The 19,823-nt window shown below is 43.4% G+C and overlaps 1 protein-coding gene across 9 annotated transcripts in view; it reads right to left on the bottom strand.

Moving 5' to 3' along the window:
• Positions 1 to 19,823, bottom strand: part of CHTOP (chromatin target of PRMT1) — a 97,928-nt gene that overhangs the window by 62,217 nt on the left and 15,888 nt on the right. For all 9 annotated transcript variants that reach the window (XM_069218096.1, XM_069218088.1, XM_069218093.1 and 6 more), the window contains one exon: positions 19,251 to 19,434. In XM_069218096.1, coding sequence (XP_069074197.1) covers positions 19,251 to 19,434 — 184 coding nt within the window. The remainder of the gene's footprint in view (positions 1 to 19,250; positions 19,435 to 19,823) is intronic.

The following is a 19,823-nucleotide window of genomic DNA, read 5'->3' as shown; positions in this document are numbered from 1 at the left end:
GCAGTGGCGTCCCCTGGGCTTTCGGTTTGTCGATGGATTTACTTTGACGTCTTACTCACAGTTTGTTGCTGTTGTTCGACGTCGGAGTCTCCGGATTCTGATTCCGGAACCGAGAATGTTTCCTCTTCCTCGTCGAAACGTTGTTTTGTCGGCGTGGACGCCATTTGTTGACGCCTGGCTCTTCGGTCCCGGAGTGTTTTTCTGGACCGGAAGGCTCGACAGGCTTCACAGGTATCCTCCTTGTGCTCGGGGGACAAGCACAAGTTACAGACCAAGTGCTGATCTGTATAAGGATACTTACTGTGACATTTTGGGCAGAAACGAAACGGGGTCCGTTCCATCGGCTTCGATGTCGCACGCGGTCGGGCCAACCAGGCCCCGATGGGGGATCGAAACTACCCCAAAGTCTTCCGATGATCGGTGTCGATGTACCTAACTATCCCGATACCGAACGGAACAATACCGACGCTTTCTTCCGAGATTCTGACTAACTTTCCGAACCGAAACACGGAGCGAAAAGGAATACGTCCGAACCCGACAGCGGAAAAAAAACAATCTAAGATGGAGTCGACGCCCATGCGCAATGGAGCCAAAGAAGGAGGAGTCTTTCGGTCCCGTGACCAAAAAAGACTTCTTCGAAGAAAAACAACTTGTAATACTCCGAGCCCAACACCAGGCAGCGGACTGTGCTAAACATGTGTATCTGCAGCAACATATGCCATCGAACAGTTACCTCACTACATTCCTGAAAGAGATTACTCCAGACTTTGAATTGTGTATTAAGGGAAGATACACTGGTCTGCTGATAGTGGTTTGAGGAACCAAACTTGATGCCCTAGTTCACAAAGGAAAACACACATCACTATTTAACTTCCTCACCAAAGCACACCATCATAAAACCATAACGTTTTCTTCTAAATTACCTCTTAGCTGTATACTGTCCAGCAGCAACAATGAACAGGTTTCATTCACATGACCAAACGTGTAAAAGCTAATTTATTCGGTTTAGCAACAAATGCAGATAAGGAATAGATTTTCCTAGCTGAACTAGCACATCTGGAAATAAATGAAGGACTGAAAATTGTTTTGCAAGTAGCTTAAGATTTTTGTGAATTGTATTCACAGAGAACACACAGAACCAACCTGAAACTGTGGGGTCTTTTGTACTTCAGATGTCTTGGGAGTAAATGGGGAATGTTTAACGAGAAAAATGATACCTGTAAGCAACTGTTTGTGGCATGTAGTGCTGTGCTGTAGATTCACATGCTGTGCATCTTCCTGCCATCTCGTGTAGGGCCTGGATGTGTGCAAGTTGTTTTTCTTTGAAGAGGGATTCTAGAGTCACAAGATAGTGCGATTCCATCTCTTGGTGGTAATGCACAAGGTCATTGGCTACATTGTTAGATTATTTCTGCATGACTGACAAGGATAGAGCTCGAGCACAGCGATACAGGGCAGAGAGAGATGACCATGCAAAAGAAGAAAAAACTATAACTGCGATGCCAGAGGCTTAAAGAGAGTAGGGTGGGCAAATTTGAATCTACAGCACTACATGGCATGAACAGATGCTTACAGAGTAAGTAACATTTTCTTTCTGAGAAATGTGTGGCTGTAGATACACATGCTGTACAAAGACTCCAACGCAGTCCTCCCCATAAGCGGTGGATAGCTTGTGGACGTTGTGGGACTGAAAAATGGCAAGAAGTACAGTCTGACAGACGTTGGCTTGTTAGTACATTTACACAATGTTGAGTGCAGACAAAATAGCTACTTTGCAAATGTCAGCTATGATGGTGTTCCCCAAGAAAGCCATAGAGACCCAATTTTTAGGTCGAGAGCGCAAGGGCTTCCGACCCGTTATAAGTATTGTGTGCTTTTAACCATGCACATCACTTTAACTCTATAGTGGGCTTGCCTTTCAAAAATCCCTTGAGGGCATTGGTAAATGCTTTACGTTTGTCCCTCATTGGGGTGCTTTTGTTACCACCTTGCAGACTGACCCTGTTACATAGATTAACACATGATTGCAGATATGTTTTTTGTGAGTGAACTAAAAACAATTCTGTTTCTCTTCGCGCTCATGTGAATGGCAAATAGTAAAGCGAGCGGAAGAGGTCGAATTGGTGCAGCGCAATTGTCAAGTAACATACAAAATGTTCCTGTAGCTCATTAAAATAACCTTTTAGTGTAAACGCGTACCAAATGAAATCCTGTTGAACTATTTTTGATCCCTGGATATTTATGCCTCCAGAGACGGCCAATTCAAATGTAACTAACTGTACATTGCAAATTGCGCTGGAAGCAGACTGTCTTGTGGCCCAGTTAAAATGCAACTTTGTGACAACCTATACCGGAAGCAGACTGCCTTGTGTTAAATTGATTGCGCTAAACAATTTCTTAAGAAGCTGGTGGAACTTGAGTAAAGTCTGTCACACCCGAGTGAGGTCATTCAAAGGTTAGCGTGATGTGAGGCTCAGCGAAGCAAGCGCGATCCTGACCTTCCTACGAAGGCCCGTGGAAAAAATACCTCACAAAATATTTGCGAAAAATTGAGCTTTTACAGCATTACATTAAAATAATTTGGCTGAAAACTGCATATTTAGCATTACCGACTGATTTATCTCAAATATGCTATTGATCTTTTACTCTCATTTGTGGTTGCCTTTCTTTCCATTATTCTTTACGTTTTTTTTTAACTCCTTTTTCTTCTTCTGTCCAGTCTTCTTTCATTTCATGTACTGTTTTCGGTCTTAATTCTCTCCATTCCTACATTGTTCCATTCTTCTTGTAATCTAAATCACTTCCATATGGGTTTCTTTTTGTTTTCACTCCATTCTATAATTCTTACTTTTCTTCCTTTGTCAATCATTTCTTCTTTCCATTTATATTGTATTCCTTCTTTCCAATCTTTTGTCTTAGTCCTCCCATCCGTTTTCTTGCTTAACTTTTCCCTTCTTTATTTCTTCCTCCATTCCTTTCTTTTTTACATTCGTATTTTGTTCTTTTTTTTTTTAATCTTTATTTCCTAATTTGCAATATGACTTCCCACCTTCTTTCGCACTCTCTCACTTCAGTTGTGTTTTCTTCATTTGTATAATTTGTCTTCTCTCGGTTACCTTTCTTAGCTTCTTTTGCAACCTTTGGGCCAACTCCACTGCTGTAGTATGGTAATTTATTCTTGCAGTTGATGTGCTCCTATTCTGCTTCTGTTTTGCCGATCTGGCAGCCATCGATCAAAGGTAATAAATGCCAGGAAACATGTCAATCTGCCGCCATGGCACTACTGTTCAAGCTGATCTCAGGCTTCACTACGCTCTTGCTGAGGATGGATATTGTAAAACATCACTGACTGCCCAAACCCACTTGGCTTTTGAAGGTTTTACAAATACTGTCCCATCCAGTCTGTTTTTGTTTTCTTCAGTTTTATTTTTTGGAAGCTACACTTTCCCTTGAGCCATTTGGAGTGTTGCCAGGCATTTGACTGCCTCTCCTGGCCAGGACCAATTTTTACCTGATTGCCATCTGATTGTCTCCTGTCAGCTAGGGATCAGATTAGCTATATATCTGGCAGAGTGCTTGGCATCAAGTTTTTTGATTGATTTGAGCCCAGTGGGAGTTTATGTATCTGTGGTAAAATTACATCGTCCTTTCTTCATACTGGAGTAACTGACTAGCATTGGAAGCGCTGAAGGTGTGCTCCTCCTTGAAATTTAGCCTCAGTTTCTTTGGAAACTGGTAAGAGGAGTTGATGGTTTCACAGGGATGGCTTTGCAGAAATTATGCCAGTTTCTGGGTCTATGAATAGCCACTTTTGTCTGGCGCAGAGTTTCTTCTCAAGTTTCTCTAGAGTGGGTATTTCGGACTCCTGGTTTTGCGGTCTACTAGGTGTTACACTCTTTGCTAGGAGCTTGCTCGGCTCTGAAGCCTTTCCTCGATGCCAAATGTAACCAGAGGGTGGCAGTGCTCTGCTTTGGCATAAGGGTGTTTAAGGATCTTCACCCCAAGGCTGGACACCTGGGTAGTACTCATGGCCCTCTGTGTTATTTGTGTGCATTGATCTGTTCGTGTCTATGCTGAAGGTGCCCCGACTAGACCTTCTTCTATGGCGCTCAAGGACAAAGTCTCTGGGGTTTAGAATCAGTTAGGCAGCTGCAGGGGTCGGCCTCTTCAGCCTTGATGCCAAGCAAGTCCTGTTTGCCAAAGAGGTTGGTTATCTGAGAAGATAAATAACTGAATTTTCAAGGGCGACTAATGCCTTTCCCTTCAGTACCTCAGATATATATATATACTTTTTTAAATAAGCACTGAAAGGTGAGTCCGAGGTCACAGGACGACTTGTTATAATTGAGGAAAAAGGAGAGGTTGTAAAAATGTTGCTGTTCCATCCATGCATATTTAGTGTTGCACCTCGGATAAAATTAGTAGGGTGTGCATTCCAACCCACCCTTCCTGTCTGCAATTTCGGAGATGAGCTTCTTAGAGTTCAAAGGGGACTAGGCCAGGTTATTTGCTACCTGTGTGACGAGGTGAAGAGTTAGTTGAAAGAAAGCTGTGTCCCCATCAGGAAAAGTGCCAGCAATAATTATTTTCCAGTTATCAGTCTCAAGGAGTAAACCACTTAGGCCCGAAATAATCCACAGAAACGTGTCAATAGCCAAGCTGTTTCAGAACATGGACAAATCTGATGGCGGAAAAAAATAACAACAATAATGTAAGGTGGAGTCAGTGTCCATGCGCACTGTGAAATAAGGAGGAGCCACGGCATCATGAAACTAGAAGCTTCTACAAAGAAAACAATTGTTGTAATGTCAGAGTCCGACACATGATGCAGAACTATGCAAACCATGTTTACTGACGCCCACACACACTAGAAGGAATATCCTGTAGCAGTGTAGCTGAATGTCTGCTGACAGTTACCATGATTAGTCCACATGGGGACACCAGGGGGAGGAAAGTATAAAGCTCCAGAATGGGTGGCTAAGCCAATCAGAATTTCTGCTCTATTTGATTCACTGAACTTTCACCTCACTTCCTTGTACATCACAGCATGCGCAATTTAGAACTGTCCTCACACTGCACAAAACAATACACCATCCAATAACAGCAAAAAAAACATTGTTTAAAATTAGGCACATTTCTCAGGGAATTGGGAGACATGTACGAACTCAGTATGCTAGTTCAGTGATTGAAGGGACAGCTGGATTACCTCTACGTCCCTTGTCCTAATGCAAGGAATGTACCCTTGTCAAGGACAGGAATCAAAATGGAAAATGCTTACCTCAAACTTATGCACCCTCAGTTGGCCATCACAAATAGGTTAGCATGATCCAGTACTCAAGATCCGTTTTGCTTCCTGTTGGGATGAGAATGGGCGCATACAGAAAACGCTGGGCTACTGTCTCCAACATTTCAACTGTGCCAATTTTCTATCTCTGCAGAGGACACGGAGATTAAGGTGAAAGATCTCTAGTTCTCAGTTTTAAGTATGCTCACTGGTAAAAAGAAATAAGTCTTAAACCTGGAGGTGTCTGTCGGCAAGTTAGATTGAGCATTTAAAAATAAAAAAATGGATTACTGGATCTACTCCCACACTATCCACGACAACTGTCTCAGGTTTTAGTGTGCAAGTTAACAGAAGAGCAAGTTAGGAGCTAGCATCTTTGTTTTCCATAGGTGCATGGTGATTCAGAGCATGCATGCTCTCAGTCATTCTGAGCACATGCGCACTTTCATTCATTTTAATACATATAAGAAAGAGTGTGTTTTATGAGTTACTGGATGCCGGCTTCACTGCTGATTGCGGGTAAGCACCATTTGTGGGGCATTTTTTCCAGTCCAAGTTGTGTTTTTCTTTGCCCCAAACGGATTCCTTCAATTTGTGTGGGAGTATTGCCAGAGGCAGTAAAGATTGGTTTTGTGCCAGTTCAAGTTACCACAGAGTGGACCTACTAATCCCAGTTTATGTGATGAGCCACTCAACAACTGGAAGGAACCAGATTAAGATTTGCTTCCTAGATTTATAAATGTATTCCTTGGAGTCTATGGATGAGAAGTTAGCAGACACCATCCATGTGATTTCAGAAGTTACATGAGTTTATCTAAGGTGGTTATTATTGGAGGACGTGGGGAATTATACATACTCCATGATGGCCCAAGTCCCAATTCATCAAAAACCCTGGATAAAGGTATTCAAACACACTTACTGAAGAAAGCAATAATTCTAGTATAGTAAAGGAATTGTGGAAATGAGTATACTTCAGTGTTTCCTGCTGCCAAAAGTAAATGGAGATTTTCGGATGGTTATAAACCAAAAATACCTCAACAAACTGGAAAAGATTGCATTTACATCTGAGACCTTGAAAAGGATAATTTCTGTATTCAAAATAAGTTATCTGGCAATCATGAATTTGATGAATGTGTATTTACGCATGCCATTCTCGGAAACCCATCGGAGATTCAGTGTCCAGAATCTTCATTGAAATTTCACAGCCCTTTGGGTTGAAATCATCTCAGACTTCACAAAAGTTGTTGGCCCCTTAACTGCCTAACTCCATTTTCAGGGAATCTGTGTTTCCGTATACGGAGAACAAATTCCCACATTCATTGTCCCAACAACAATTCGAACAACATAGTATAGAGGACCATACCTAGATTAATATGGTCTCCTTTTCAACACTATCAAATGTCAGTGGGATCCTTCAAGAGACGGTCTTCAATTGGACATGGTTCAATACACCGATGAAATACTCAAGCAACATTTTCCTACCAATAGAAGCAACAAACCATTAACCCCCCCCGCCCCTCAAAAAAATAAATAAATAAAAAGAAATGCGTCCAATACCACTGCTTTGGCATCTGCACATGTACTTGGAACAGTCCTTTCAGAACCCAGAGACTACAGTTACAAGAGATTTCAGGGCGACACTTCAATTGTGGCTAGTGCCAGACAATTTATCCAAGAGAGTTCTTTAAGAAGCTGGCCTTTTATGTTGAATGTGAATACCTTGTAAAGGGCCCAGCGGTTCCTCAGTGAGTAAAAACAGAGCTTGCTATGCAATCCTAAAGTGCTCTATTTAGGGGTAGTGTGGTTGAACAGCCTTAGGCTTAACACAGAGGAGCACAACACATCTACAAGTACACACAATAGTCAATAAATTACACACGATTCAAGGAGATCCACACCAATTTATAAAAATAGCAAGTATCTTTATATATTGTTTAGGCATCACAGAAAAATCCTTCAGGTACGTTTTTAAAATAAGAATTATTTTCATTTGTGGGCCCAGTGCGATTTAGGAGTTCTGCAATGTTATCCTATGGAAGGAAAAACAAGCTCTGCAAGCAGGTAGAATACAGCGACTTTAAAGGCGCAATCTTCTGAGGTTAAGGTGAGTAGTGGGCATGGTCCAAGACAGCACCCCTAGAACACCCTCATCAGCACACAGGCGGCAGGGTGCAGAGTGTAAAACAGCGTCGGGTGCCCAATGCGCTCCTGTTGAGATCGGTCACTGCGGAAAGAGGCTGCAGGCTCTGGCCAGGAGGCCAGTCTGGTAGAACCAACAGCAGGGCCCAGACCCCACAATGCTCGGGCACAGGCAGGCACCGTTGGTCTTCTCACAGCTCTGGGTAAACAGGTGCAGCGGTTTCTTTGGGTGGATTTTCTTGACGGGGCAGTCGTGGTAGAGCAGGGCTGCGCGCAGAGGCTGCAGGCATCGCAGGGAGTCCAGGAAGGGTGTAACCACAATGGACTTGGACCCTTGAGGGCTGGGGAACCTCGTTTGTACTGGTGGTCCACTTCAAATCAGGTTAGAGATGGCAGGTTCAGTGGTGACTTCAGGCATCAGGTTTTGGTGATTCTAGAGGCTTCAAAGTCCCTTCTTTGACATTTGTTGGAGGACAGGTCCGCTGTCCACGGGAGGTCTTGATCATTTTTGCAAAAGCAAGCAGTCCTGAGTTTTTGGAGTCACAGCTCTAGGACAGGTCGTGGTGCATATTTCATCAAGGGTGCAGACAGGCCAGCAAGGTCGGTACCAGTCAGTTGCTTCTTTTCTCCTCTTCTGCTTTCACAGCTTTTCTTTGTTCTTGGTCTTCTTAGATCGTCAGGGTCTGCTTGTCTGGTGCCAGGGGCTCCCCTAAACACTGAATTTAGAGGTATTGGAGGCTGGGTGGGGGTAGGTTAGTATCCAATGAGCTACTGACCCTTGGGGTGATTACTCTCCCCTTTATGACCACTTCATGTGGGAGGTGGGCATAAACCCGTCCAAGAAATCCAAAGTATGCCATCACAAAGATGGCTACTTCTGAAAAGTCATGTCCATATTGCAGGGATGTTACTAGCCAGGGGGAGGCATGCCTACGTGACTAGCTAATTTTCCCCACCTGTCCAGGTGTCAAATGGGTTCTGGATTTTTTTGGTGGGGGGGAGGGGGGGCGTTTCCTCCTGTGAGGGGAGCGAGATGCACTGCAGCCCTTTGATGCTTGCTACCATAGGAAGGCTAATATGCAGCTCCTCCTATAGGCGAGGGGTGTTACACCCTCTTCTTGGACAGGATTTTGTTCTGGGCCTCCTGAGAGCAGAAAGTTCCCACCCTAGGGGTCCAGAACGATGTCTCAGGAACTTGTCAGGGAGCACACCAGAGGCTGGTACAGCTTCAGGGGGGCACCTCCAAGGTGCCCTCTGGTCGCATGTATTGGTAAATCCAACACTGGCATCAGTGTGGGTTCACCCATACATTTTTTTTTTTTATACTAAACATCCCTATCTTCAGTGAAGCCATCATGTAGATGGGGAACTCGTATGGACCAGTGTCTAGCACATGCATTTAAAATGGCTTCCCTGGTCACTTACTATGTCTGAGAATTGTCTGCTCTTGTAGATATGCCCTTATATGTAATATGATGCAACCTGCCTTGGGGCAGTAAGGCATAATAGTGGGATGTCATATATGGTCAACATGGCACACAAGCTTTGTGCCACGTTGTGTTTTCAATTTTGTCTGCACCAAGACACACAGCCTGCAATGGCAACCTGTGCTTGCTGAGGGGTCCCTTTAGTTGGAACAATTTGGGCTGCAGCCTTTACGGACCCTTTTTAGTACTCCCAGGTCCTAGGTACAAGGGAACAGTTTACTAAAGAGTTAGAGGGTGCTAAAGGTTTTGACTATTGAGGTAAGAATTGTACAGTTTTGGGGTAAAGAACACTGGCACTGGGGACCTGGTTGGAAGGGACACAGTGCACTGCAGTCAAAGTTGCATCCAGGAATTAGGCAAAAAGGTGGGGGGGGGGGGGGCAGAAGACACCCAACAGCAGCATTCATACTCTACTCCATTTGAAACAACTTCTCTCCAAAGTGTTGATAAAAACAGCCAGCTTGGTAGCTGTGACCTTTATCAACCTTCAGAGAAGCATCGGTGGACAATTCTACTACAAACAAAGCAGCAACAACGCTCAAATGGAATCTGGGGGAAGAACCTAGGGAGTGAATACAATACATAAGATATGGCAAAAGAGGTTGTTGTTTGCCTTTTCACTATTTCCACTGATCCAGAAGCTGGTATCGTGACCATAACATATGAGGACACAAACCTTATTTTGCAGTATTTGCAAAGAAGGATGTGGTTTCCAATCCTTAAGCAGATGGCTCCACATACTCATTGGAATATTCCTCAACTACTGTCCGCAGTGCTTTGGCTGACGTTTAGGGGTTAACTCTTGAAAGACAGGGTTTCCCTTTCATATGGCACAAGTAATTCAACCTTCTTATATTTAAAAAAGATTTAAAAATAAAAAATAAAAGCACCTCTCTAAATTCTTATTTAAGGAATTAGGGTACTTTCAACTTTTGGTGTTTAAGGCACAATCTAGGTCCCATGTCCCTTTTCGGACATAAAACAATCTACTAAAAAATTGAAGTAACAAAAATTTGGCGTTGACATTTCAAGCAGTTTTAATGAAAAAGATCTGGCTTTAGGTCTTATCTTTATTAAACATTCTAAACTACAGACTGTGCAGAATGTGTTTCATGTGGGAGTTACGATTAGCAATACTGTAAAGGTTGTTTGATAATTTTGGTGATATTTCTTTTCCATTGCTCAGCAAATATAAAACAATGCAGGTCATGAATAATCTAATCGCCCACTCGCTACGGCGAGTCATTTTAGCAGGACGAGCTATTTTTAGGACCTACTCACCCCTTCTGGAGAATTGACAAAGGAAAGGTGTTCCGTTTAGTCAGAAAGCGAAGGAGCAACGAAGATGTGTTATCTTGTCACATTTGCTCTGTGTTTTGAGACAGAGGTCAAGTCAGTTTGTCTTACAATTAATTTTCCTTTTGACTGCAGAGTTCCATGATTTTTTAAGGTGAACTCTCTGACCTGCTGTACAAAGAGTTATTTACATGTATGTGCAAGAATTTCAAAATATATTTCAGTAGTTGTTAAAGCCCATTTAAGTACTTGTGTGATGAAAAAAATATTTTTAAAGGATGAAAATAAATCACAACACTTTGCTTAGTGATGTGCAAAGGATAAATGTGTGCTGAAATGAAAATGTCACTTACCCAGTGTACATCTGTTCGTGGCATCAGTCGCTGAGATTCACATGGTATGCATTAGCTCGCCATCTGGTGTTGGGTCGGAGTGTTACAAGTTGTTTTTCTTCGAAGAAGTGTTTTCGAGTCACTGGACCGAGTGGCTCCTCCTTCTGTGCTCATTGCGCATGGGCGTCGACTCCATCTTCGATTGTTTTCCCCGCAGAGGGTGAGGTAGGAGTTGTACTATAGTAATAGTGCCCGCGCAATGAAGTGTGTAAGTATGTACCTATTAAAGGTTTAAATAATATATATACAAATGTACAAAATTGAAGGTAACTTCTGAACTGCTACAGGCTTCCGGGGAGGTGGGTGGGCCCATGTGAATCTCAGCGACTGATGTCACGAACAGATGTACACTGGGTAAGTGACATTTTCAGTTCGATGGCATCTGTCGCTGTAGATACACATGGTATGCATAGACTAGTAAGCAGTTATTTCCCCATAAGCGGTGGATTAGCCTGTAGGAGTAGAAGTTGTCTGAAATAGAGTTCTTAATACAGCTTGACCTACTGCGGCTTGTTGTGCGGATAGCACATCTATACAGTAGTGTTTGGTGAATGTGTGAGGCGTAGACCATGTGGCTGCCTTACATATTTCATGCATTGGGATGTTTCCTAAAAAGGCCATTGAAGCACCTTTTTTCCTGGTTGAATGTGCCCTGGGAGTAATGGGCAGTTGTCTTTTTGCTTTAAGGTAGCAGATTTGGATGCATTTAACAATCCATCTGGCTATACCTTGTTTTGATATTGGGTTACCTGCATGAGGTTTTTGGAATGCAATAAATAGCTGTTTAGTCTTTCTGATGTTCTTTGTTCTGTCAATGTAGTACATTAATGCTCTTTTGACATCTAATGTATGTAGTGCTCTTTCAGCCACAGAATCTGGCTGTGGGAAAAAAACAGGTAGTTCTACCGTTTGATTTAGATGGAACGGTGAAATAACTTTTGGATTAGGTCGTAGGACGACCTTATTTTTATGTATTTGTATAAAAGGTTCCTGTGTTGTGAACGCTTGAATTTCACTTACTCTTCTCAGAGATGTAATGGCGATGAGAAAGGCAACTTTCCAGGTTAGGAATTGTATTCCGCAAGAGTGCATGGGTTCGAAAGGTGGGCCCATGAGTCTTGTTAGGACCACGTTTAGGTTCCATGAAGGAACAGGCGGTGTTCTTGGTGGTATAATTCTTTTAAGACCTTCTATGAATGCTTTGATGACTGGTATCCTATACAAGGAAGTTGAATAGGTAGTCTGCAGGTATGCAGATATTGCTGCAAGGTGTATTTTAATAGAAGAGAAGGCTAGCCTTGCTTTTTGTAAATGGAGCAAGTAATTTATTATATGTTTTGGAGTTGCGTCTAGTGGTTGTATCTGATTATGATGGCAGTAACAAACAAATCTTTTCCACTTACTTGCGTAGCAGTGTCTAGTGGATGGCCTTCTGGCCTGCGTTATGACCTCCATACACTCTTGGCTAAGTTGTAAGTGTCCGAATTCTAGGATTTCAGGAGCCAGATTGCTAGATTCAGCGATGCTGGATCTGGGTGTCTGATCTGTTGGTTGTGTTGCGTTAACAGATCTGGTTTGATCGGCAGTTTGATGTGGGGTACTACAGAAAGATCTAGCAGTGTTGTGTACCAGGGTTGTCTTGCCCACGTTGGTGCTATTAAAATGAGTTTGAGTTTGTTTTGACTCAATTTGTTCACTAGATAAGGGAGGAGAGGGAGAGGAGGAAAAGCGTAAGCAAATATTCCTGACCAGTTCATCCATAGGGCATTGCCTTGGGATTGCTTGTGTGGGTATCTGGACGCGAAGTTTTGGCATTTTGCGTTCTCTTTTGTTGCAAATAAGTCTATCTGAGGTGTTCCCCAGAGTGTGAAGTAGGTGTTCAGAATTTGTGGGTGGATTTCCCATTCGTGGACTTGTTGGTGATCTCGAGAGAGATTGTCTGCCAGTTGATTCTGGATCCCTGGAATAAACTGTGCTATGAGGCGAATTTGATGGTGGATTGCCCACTTCCATATGTTTTGAGCTAATAAGCTTAACTGCGTTGAATGTGTTCCTCCTTGTTTGTTTAGATAATACATCGTTGTCATGTTGTCTGTTTTGACAAGGATGTATTTGTGGGTTATGATTGGTTGGAAAGCTTTTAGTGCTTGAAAAACTGCTAATAATTCTAGATGAATTATATGCAGTTTTGTTTGATGTATGTTCCATTGTCCTCTTATGGTGTGTTGATTGAGATGTGCTCCCCACCCGGTCATGGAAGCATCTGTTATTACGTACTGTGGCACTGGGTCTTGGAAAGGCCGCCCTTTGTTTAAATTTATACTGTTCCACCATAGAAGCGAGAGGTAAGTTTGGCGGTCTATTAACACCAGATCTAGAAGGTGACCCTGTGCTTGAGACCCCTGTGAGGCTAGGCATTGTTGTAAGGGCCTCATGTGCAGTCTTGCGTTTGGGACAATGGCTATGCATGAGGACATCATGCCTAGGAGCTGTAGTATTGTTCTTGCTTGTATTGTTTGATTTGGAGACATGTGTTGAATGACTCTGTTGAAATTGTGAATTCTTTGTGGAGTTGGCGTTGCTACTCCTTTTGTCGTGTCTATTATGGCCCCTAGATATTGCTGTACTTTGCTTGGCTGAATGTTGGATTTTGCAAAGTTGACGGTGAACCCTAGTTTGTAGAGGGTTTGTATAACTTGATTTGTGTGGTTTGAGCATTGTGTGAGCGAACTGGTTTTGATTAGCCAGTCGTCTAGATACGGGAATACATGTATTTGCTGCCTTCTGATGTGTGCAGCGACTACTGCTAGGCATTTTGTGAATACCCTTGGAGCGGTTGTTAAACCGAAAGGCAATACTTTGAATTGGTAATGTATTCCTTTGAATACAAACCTTAGATATTTTCTGTGTGATTGATGTATTGGTATATGGAAATATGCGTCTTTGAGGTCTAGGGTTGTCATGTAGTTGTGTTTTTTTGAGCAATGGTAACACTTCTTGTAGTGTGACCATGTGAAAGTGGTCTGATTTGATGAATGTGTTTACTACTCTGAGGTCCAGAATTGGTCTCAGTGTTTTGTCCTTTTTTGGTATCAAGAAGTACAGTGAATAAACTCCTGTGTTTATTTGTGTGCTTGGTACTAATTCTATTGCATTTTTTTGCAGTAATGCTTGAACTTCTATCTCTAGAAGCTGTGAATGGTGTTTTGATAAATTTTGTGATTTTGGTGGTATGTCTGGAGGGAATTGCAGGAATTCTATGCAATAACCATGTTGGATAATTGCTAGGACCCATGTGTCTGTAGTTATTTCCTCCCATGCTTCGTAATATTGACCTATCCTTCCCCCCACTGGTGTTGTGTGGGGGGGGTGAGTGACGTGTGAGTCACTGCTTGTTGGTAGTGGTTTTGGGGCTTTGAAATCTTCCTCTATTCCTAGGGAATTGCCCTCCTCTATACTGGCCCCGAAAGCCTCCCCTGTACTGTCCCTGGTAGGTGGACGGTGCGGACTGTGAGGTACTGGCTTGTGTGGCCTGACCCCGAAACCCTCCTCTAAAAGGTGTTTTGCGGAAGGTGGTATAAGATCCTCTGCTCTGCGGGGAGTAGAGTGCGCCCATGGCCTTGGCAGTGTCAGTGTCAGTGTCCTTTTTGAGCTTTTCTATGGCTGTGTCGACCTCCGGACCGAACAGCATTTTTTCGTTTACTGGCATGTTAAGTACTGCCTGCTGAATTTCCGGCTTGAATCCAGACGTTCTAAGAGCAATGCGTGCCTACGGATGGTAACCGACGTATTAATGGTCCTTGCGGCTGTGTCTGCTGCATCCATAGAGGAGCGTATTTGATTGTTGGAAATGTTTTGACCTTCTTCAACAACCTGTTTTGCTCTTTTTTGTAGATCTTTTGGGAGATGTTCAATGAGATGCTGCATCTCATCCCAGTGGGCTCTGTCGTATCGCGCTAGCAGCGCTTGTGAGTTTGCGATGCGCCACTGGTTTGCTGCCTGGACAGCGACCCTCTTCCCGGCTGCATCAAACTTTCTGCTTTCTTTATCTGGGGGAGGTGCATCCCCAGAAGTGTGTGAATTTGCCCGTTTTCTGGCAGCCCCTACCACCACAGAATCTGGTGGCAGCTGAGAGGTGATGAATACAGGGTCTGTAGGAGGCGCCTTATATTTTTTGTCCACTCTAGGCGTTACTGCCCTGCTTTTGACTGGCTCTTTGAAGATCTCCTTTGCATGGCGAAGCATGCCTGGGAGCATAGGCAGGCTCTGGTAGGAGCTGTGGGTGGAGGAGAGGGTGTTAAATAAAAAGTCATCCTCTACTTGTTCAGAGTGTAGTTCCACATTATGGAACTGAGCTGCTCTAGCCACCACTTGTGAATAGGCTGTGCTGTCCTCAGGTGGTGATGGCCTAGTTGGGTATGTGTCTGGGCTGTTATCAGACACTGGTGCATCGTACAAGTCCCACGCGTCCTGATCTTGGTCATCGTGGCTCATGGCGGTGTGAGCTGGCGAATGTGACGGGGTGTAAGTTGGTGAAGCCGGAGTTACAGGTGGAGGCGAGGGAGGAGGTGTTACCGTCTTTGCTGTTTGTTGCTGAGGAGCCTCTCGTGCTACAAACTGAAGTGTTCTCTTTCTTTTGACAGGTGGAAGGGTACTGATCTTCCCTGTCCCCTGCTGAATAAAGATACGCTTCTGCGTGTGATCCACTTCAGTGGATTGCAGTTCCTGTTCGAATCTGTGTCTTTTCATTTGTGAAGACATAGAAAGTTCTTCAGTATAGGAGCCTGAAACTGGGTCTGTTGGTGCTTTTTTCGGCTCCGAAAACCCTGTTTGTTTTTTCGGCTCCGAGGTAACCTTCCTCTTCTTTTGTGCCGAAAAATCTTGGCCTCTATGATCTTCGGCGCCACTGTCTCGGCGTCGATCCGTGTCGACACCGAACTCTCGGTGTCGATGCTTCTCTTTAGCACTCTCTCGGTCCCGAGGAGGCTGCGTGCCGGTGTCTCGACCGGAGTCGGACGATCTCGACACTGAATGGGCCTTTTTCGGTGCCGATTGTTGGTCACCGTGAATTTGGGTTGAGCCATGGCCGGTTGGCAGTGGCGTCCCCTGGGCCTTTTTGCCTTTTTTAATTTCTGATCTCGACGTCTTACTCACTGTTTTTGGATGGTCGAGTTCGTCGGAGTCTGAATCCTGGATGGAAAAGGATTCCTCCTGTTCCTCTTCTGTCTCGAACTGTCGATGCTCTTTTGGCGTGGACGCCATCTGCAGTCTTCTCGCTCGACGGTCGCGCAGAGTTTTTCGGGACCGGAACGCCCGACAGGCCTCACAGGATTCTTCGCTGTGCTCGGGTGACAGGCACAGGTTACAGACCGAGTGTTGGTCCGTATAAGGATATTTGTTGTGGCATTCAGGGCAGAATCGAAACGGGGTCCGTTCCATCGGCGTTGTTCTCCACGCGGTCGGGCCGACTAGGCCCCGACGGTGTGCCGAAATCTACCCCGAAGGGCACCGAAGCGCTTCGATGTTCAATGCGTTGTCGTATGCGTTTATCTCGAACCGGATCGCAACGATACCGTCGAAAATCTTCCGTTTTCAGCTATCTTTCCGTTCCGAAACTCGGAGCGACAGGAACACGTCCGAACCCGATGGCGGAAAGAAAACAATCGAAGATGGAGTCGACGCCCATGCGCAATGAGCACAGAAGGAGGAGCCACTCGGTCCAGTGACTCGAAAACACTTCTTCGAAGAAAAACAACTTGTAACACTCCGACCCAACACCAGATGGCGAGCTAATGCATACCATGTGTATCTACAGCGACAGATGCCATCGAACCCCAATTTTCACAGATTGTTAATACACAATATAGTTTTATCAGTAAAGCTGCAATTTAGTGGAATGTTTTTGTACATTTCTTGGAAATGTACGGTCTGTAAATGACTGTGCTACCACATCATGCTTTAGTAATATATTTATTAAAAGCAGGTGTTTAAACAATAAAACTGAGAAACACTCCTGCCCAGATGGCAATGCCATAAGTAAACTAAGAGGCAAGTCATGGATCATGTGTCCCCTTATACATGGGCTAGATTCTCATTATACATGCGGCAGACATTTAGTCAATTTAATCCTCAAGAGGTTTTTTTGTACAGCAGGAACGCCGAGCTCACATATTTGAAGGAGCACTTGAATGCGAGAATGGAGAAAAAGGAGACTCTAAACTAAAATATTTGCCTAGGATCACACAATTTGAGACCCATTTACAGGTCATGTACATTACAGTTAGATTGAGTAAATTATTCAAGTTACTCGACTTGCAGGCCTACTAACATTTTTACCACTTTGAGGCCTACACTGGGTTTGATTTATTATTGTTTTCTATGTCTTAACTTTATTCAAAAGTCTGTTGTTTTGGCGCACTTCATAATCACTTGGGGCAAATGAGGGATTTAGAGCTAATGATCCTTATTACTCTTAGTCCAACTTGCCCTCAGCAAAAAGACCAACCAATCCTCCATGGGCCAGGACTCTGACAGAGCTTGAGAATACAGGAATGCTGGGTCACGCCAACCTATTTATGGTGCTTAGCGGAGGGTCGGGTTAGGGTATTTCATGTTTAGTTTCCGGTCCCGGATAATGGTACATTCTTCATATTGGTAGTGGCTGGGACAAGGATGTGCTGGACTAAAAGTAATGAAGTGTACTAGTAAGTAATCGGGTCATTATTATCACAATATCTCAGGCAATCAATTTTTTTCAAGAGGAAACGATCTATGGGCAGTTCCTCTAACTCTACTAGTTCAGAGAAGCTTGCCAGATTGGAGCTTACAGTATTCATTTGGGAATGAGAGCACATTTGTAGAGTAATCACTTTGCTGTAGTGGGGAGATTTGGAAAATCATACATAACTTCTGAAGATCCATGGTCCACATCTGAAGCATAGCATTATAGAGGCAGAACGATCTATAGAATAAAGACAACTTCCACACAGCGACTGAACAGAGAAAGAGTTTCAAGACAAACTTTCACTTACTTTACATGAGCAATACTGACCTGCTAACTACAGCAACTTGTGGATCAGGAGAGCCTCTTTAGCAACAAACTCTGACCTCTGAAGAATCCGATTCTTGGCAAATTATTATTTTTTTTTTTTTTATTGGCTTTTTTAAAATGTAGTTTAAAAAAAAAAAAATTAAATGGCAAGCGCTGTTGCTGAGGCCCACCTTTATTGACGGAACTACTGGATTTTTAATCACCAGTGATTCACATTTTCCCCTGTAGCACGCCATTACTGTAGCTGCTCACACTACAAAACACACTGAGGCCAACAGAAGGAGGATAGTAGTGCTTTACAAAATACCTAAATATATTATGTACCATAATTACTTTTAAACACCTATTAGTTGGCTCCTGCATGCATTTATACAACGGTTACAGTAATCCAACGGTTACACTGAAAGATTAGTGGGAAGACACAATCCGGTCTTCATAAACTGGAAGCTACTGGGCAAGGGAAATAGCAGCAAATCAGATGTACAGTCAAAAGGGCTTCATGCGGACTGAGGTAATTGGAGTAAAGGTGCCACAATGGCAGGGCATGAACACTTAGGCTTCACAACAGTAATGGGGGGCTGGGGCACATGTACCCTCATGCTGACATCAGGGTGGCTCCTAAATAGAAATTAGCCTGGCCGGACTGCTGCAGGCTTCTAGTCTTGCATGGTTTCTCTTCATATCACAGATGTATAATGCTGGTGGGGTTACAGCAAGTGGGAAGGTACACCATTTATTGACTAAGGTATGCAGCCTTGATCATGCCTTTAGTCAGTCATTTTTCAAATCATGCTTCCTCAAAGGTCTCACGCAGACCTGTAGGAGGCTGTGTTAGTCAATATCCACAATGGTTCCCTCCTACTCCTTTCAACAGATGTGAATTCAAAACCAGACATGAACTGGGCTTAACAATAATTATATAGGGGTGTGGATAGAATCTGGAGAGCAGCATTTCTGCTATATGAAGAAGAATGTGATATAGTAACACTGTCACTAACCTATGTTGCCCCCTACAACCTTAGTGGTTACCAATCACCATAGGGAACCCCAGCATGTGTCAAGTACTCCTAATTGCACTATATACAATTTAGGCCATTCAAAAATGTACTATAAAGTGTTATACAGGGAGAGCCAGGAGGGAAGGATGGAGGCCTCTGCCCACTACTGCAGCCAGCTGTCACCATCCATTTAGTATCATCAAGCCTTTATCTTGGAGCTGTAGCTATTAATGTTAAGAGTTATCTTCTACAAAGGGTAAATTGTCCCACTGACAGTACCAAAAGAATATAATATACATTAATTCATGTAAGATTATGAAATTAAAAAAAAATATTTAAAAAAACCACAAATCACACATTTTGGCCCGGGATCGGTCAGACACAATTAAGATTTTCTTTAAAAAATAATTATCTTATAGAAAGAGACAATCACACACGTTTTCCAAAAAATGCTTCTGTGAATGGCAATGCAGCACACCACTAAAGGACAAATCAGTCAACCAACCAAATAAAGAATTAAAGGTGTTGAAAACCATCAATGAGCAATATTTGTTGAACCTGAGAGTAAAGGTAAAACAGATTAATTAACCAAGTGTCACTAACCTCGGAGTGTCATTCCTCCTCTGGGCAGTCCTCTCACACCTCGAACTCCACGCACACCTCCCCTGGCCAAGCCGCGAGGTCCTAGTACTGCACCTCTTCCTCCAATGGCTCCACGTGGAAGAGCTCCCACTGGCCGCCCTAACCGTGCCTGAATGTTACTTTTACCCAGACGCTGCTTTAAACTCTACCAGAAGAAAAAGATTTGATACAAAAGGGAATTAAGGCAATTGCAACTCCGGTCGTTCTTAATTTATATGGCTGTAAACGCAAACTGAAGACGAAAGGGATGAATACAACATTCCTCTTCCTACAGGATGTAAGCCTTGCGGTCATGTGTACAGGGCTCAGAAAAATAAAAATCTTTCTTGACCCATCAATAAAATGTGTAAGTGGAAAGCGGTGGCAACGCTATCAAATATGATCATTGTAACATATTACTTTCAGAAGACCAGCAGAATTCAATAATATAATCAATAAACGTACAAAAATGTTTTACAGTGGAATACATAAATGTGATTGAACTGTTTGAACGTGTGTGCAGCTGATTAACTACCACCTCTTCCATACTGTGTA

This window comes from Pleurodeles waltl, chromosome 12, assembly GCF_031143425.1.
Source record: "Pleurodeles waltl isolate 20211129_DDA chromosome 12, aPleWal1.hap1.20221129, whole genome shotgun sequence".
NCBI lineage: Eukaryota > Metazoa > Chordata > Amphibia > Caudata > Salamandridae > Pleurodeles > Pleurodeles waltl.
The sequence above is the reverse complement of the archived record's forward strand: the minus strand, read 5'-3'. Positions and strand labels throughout refer to the sequence as shown.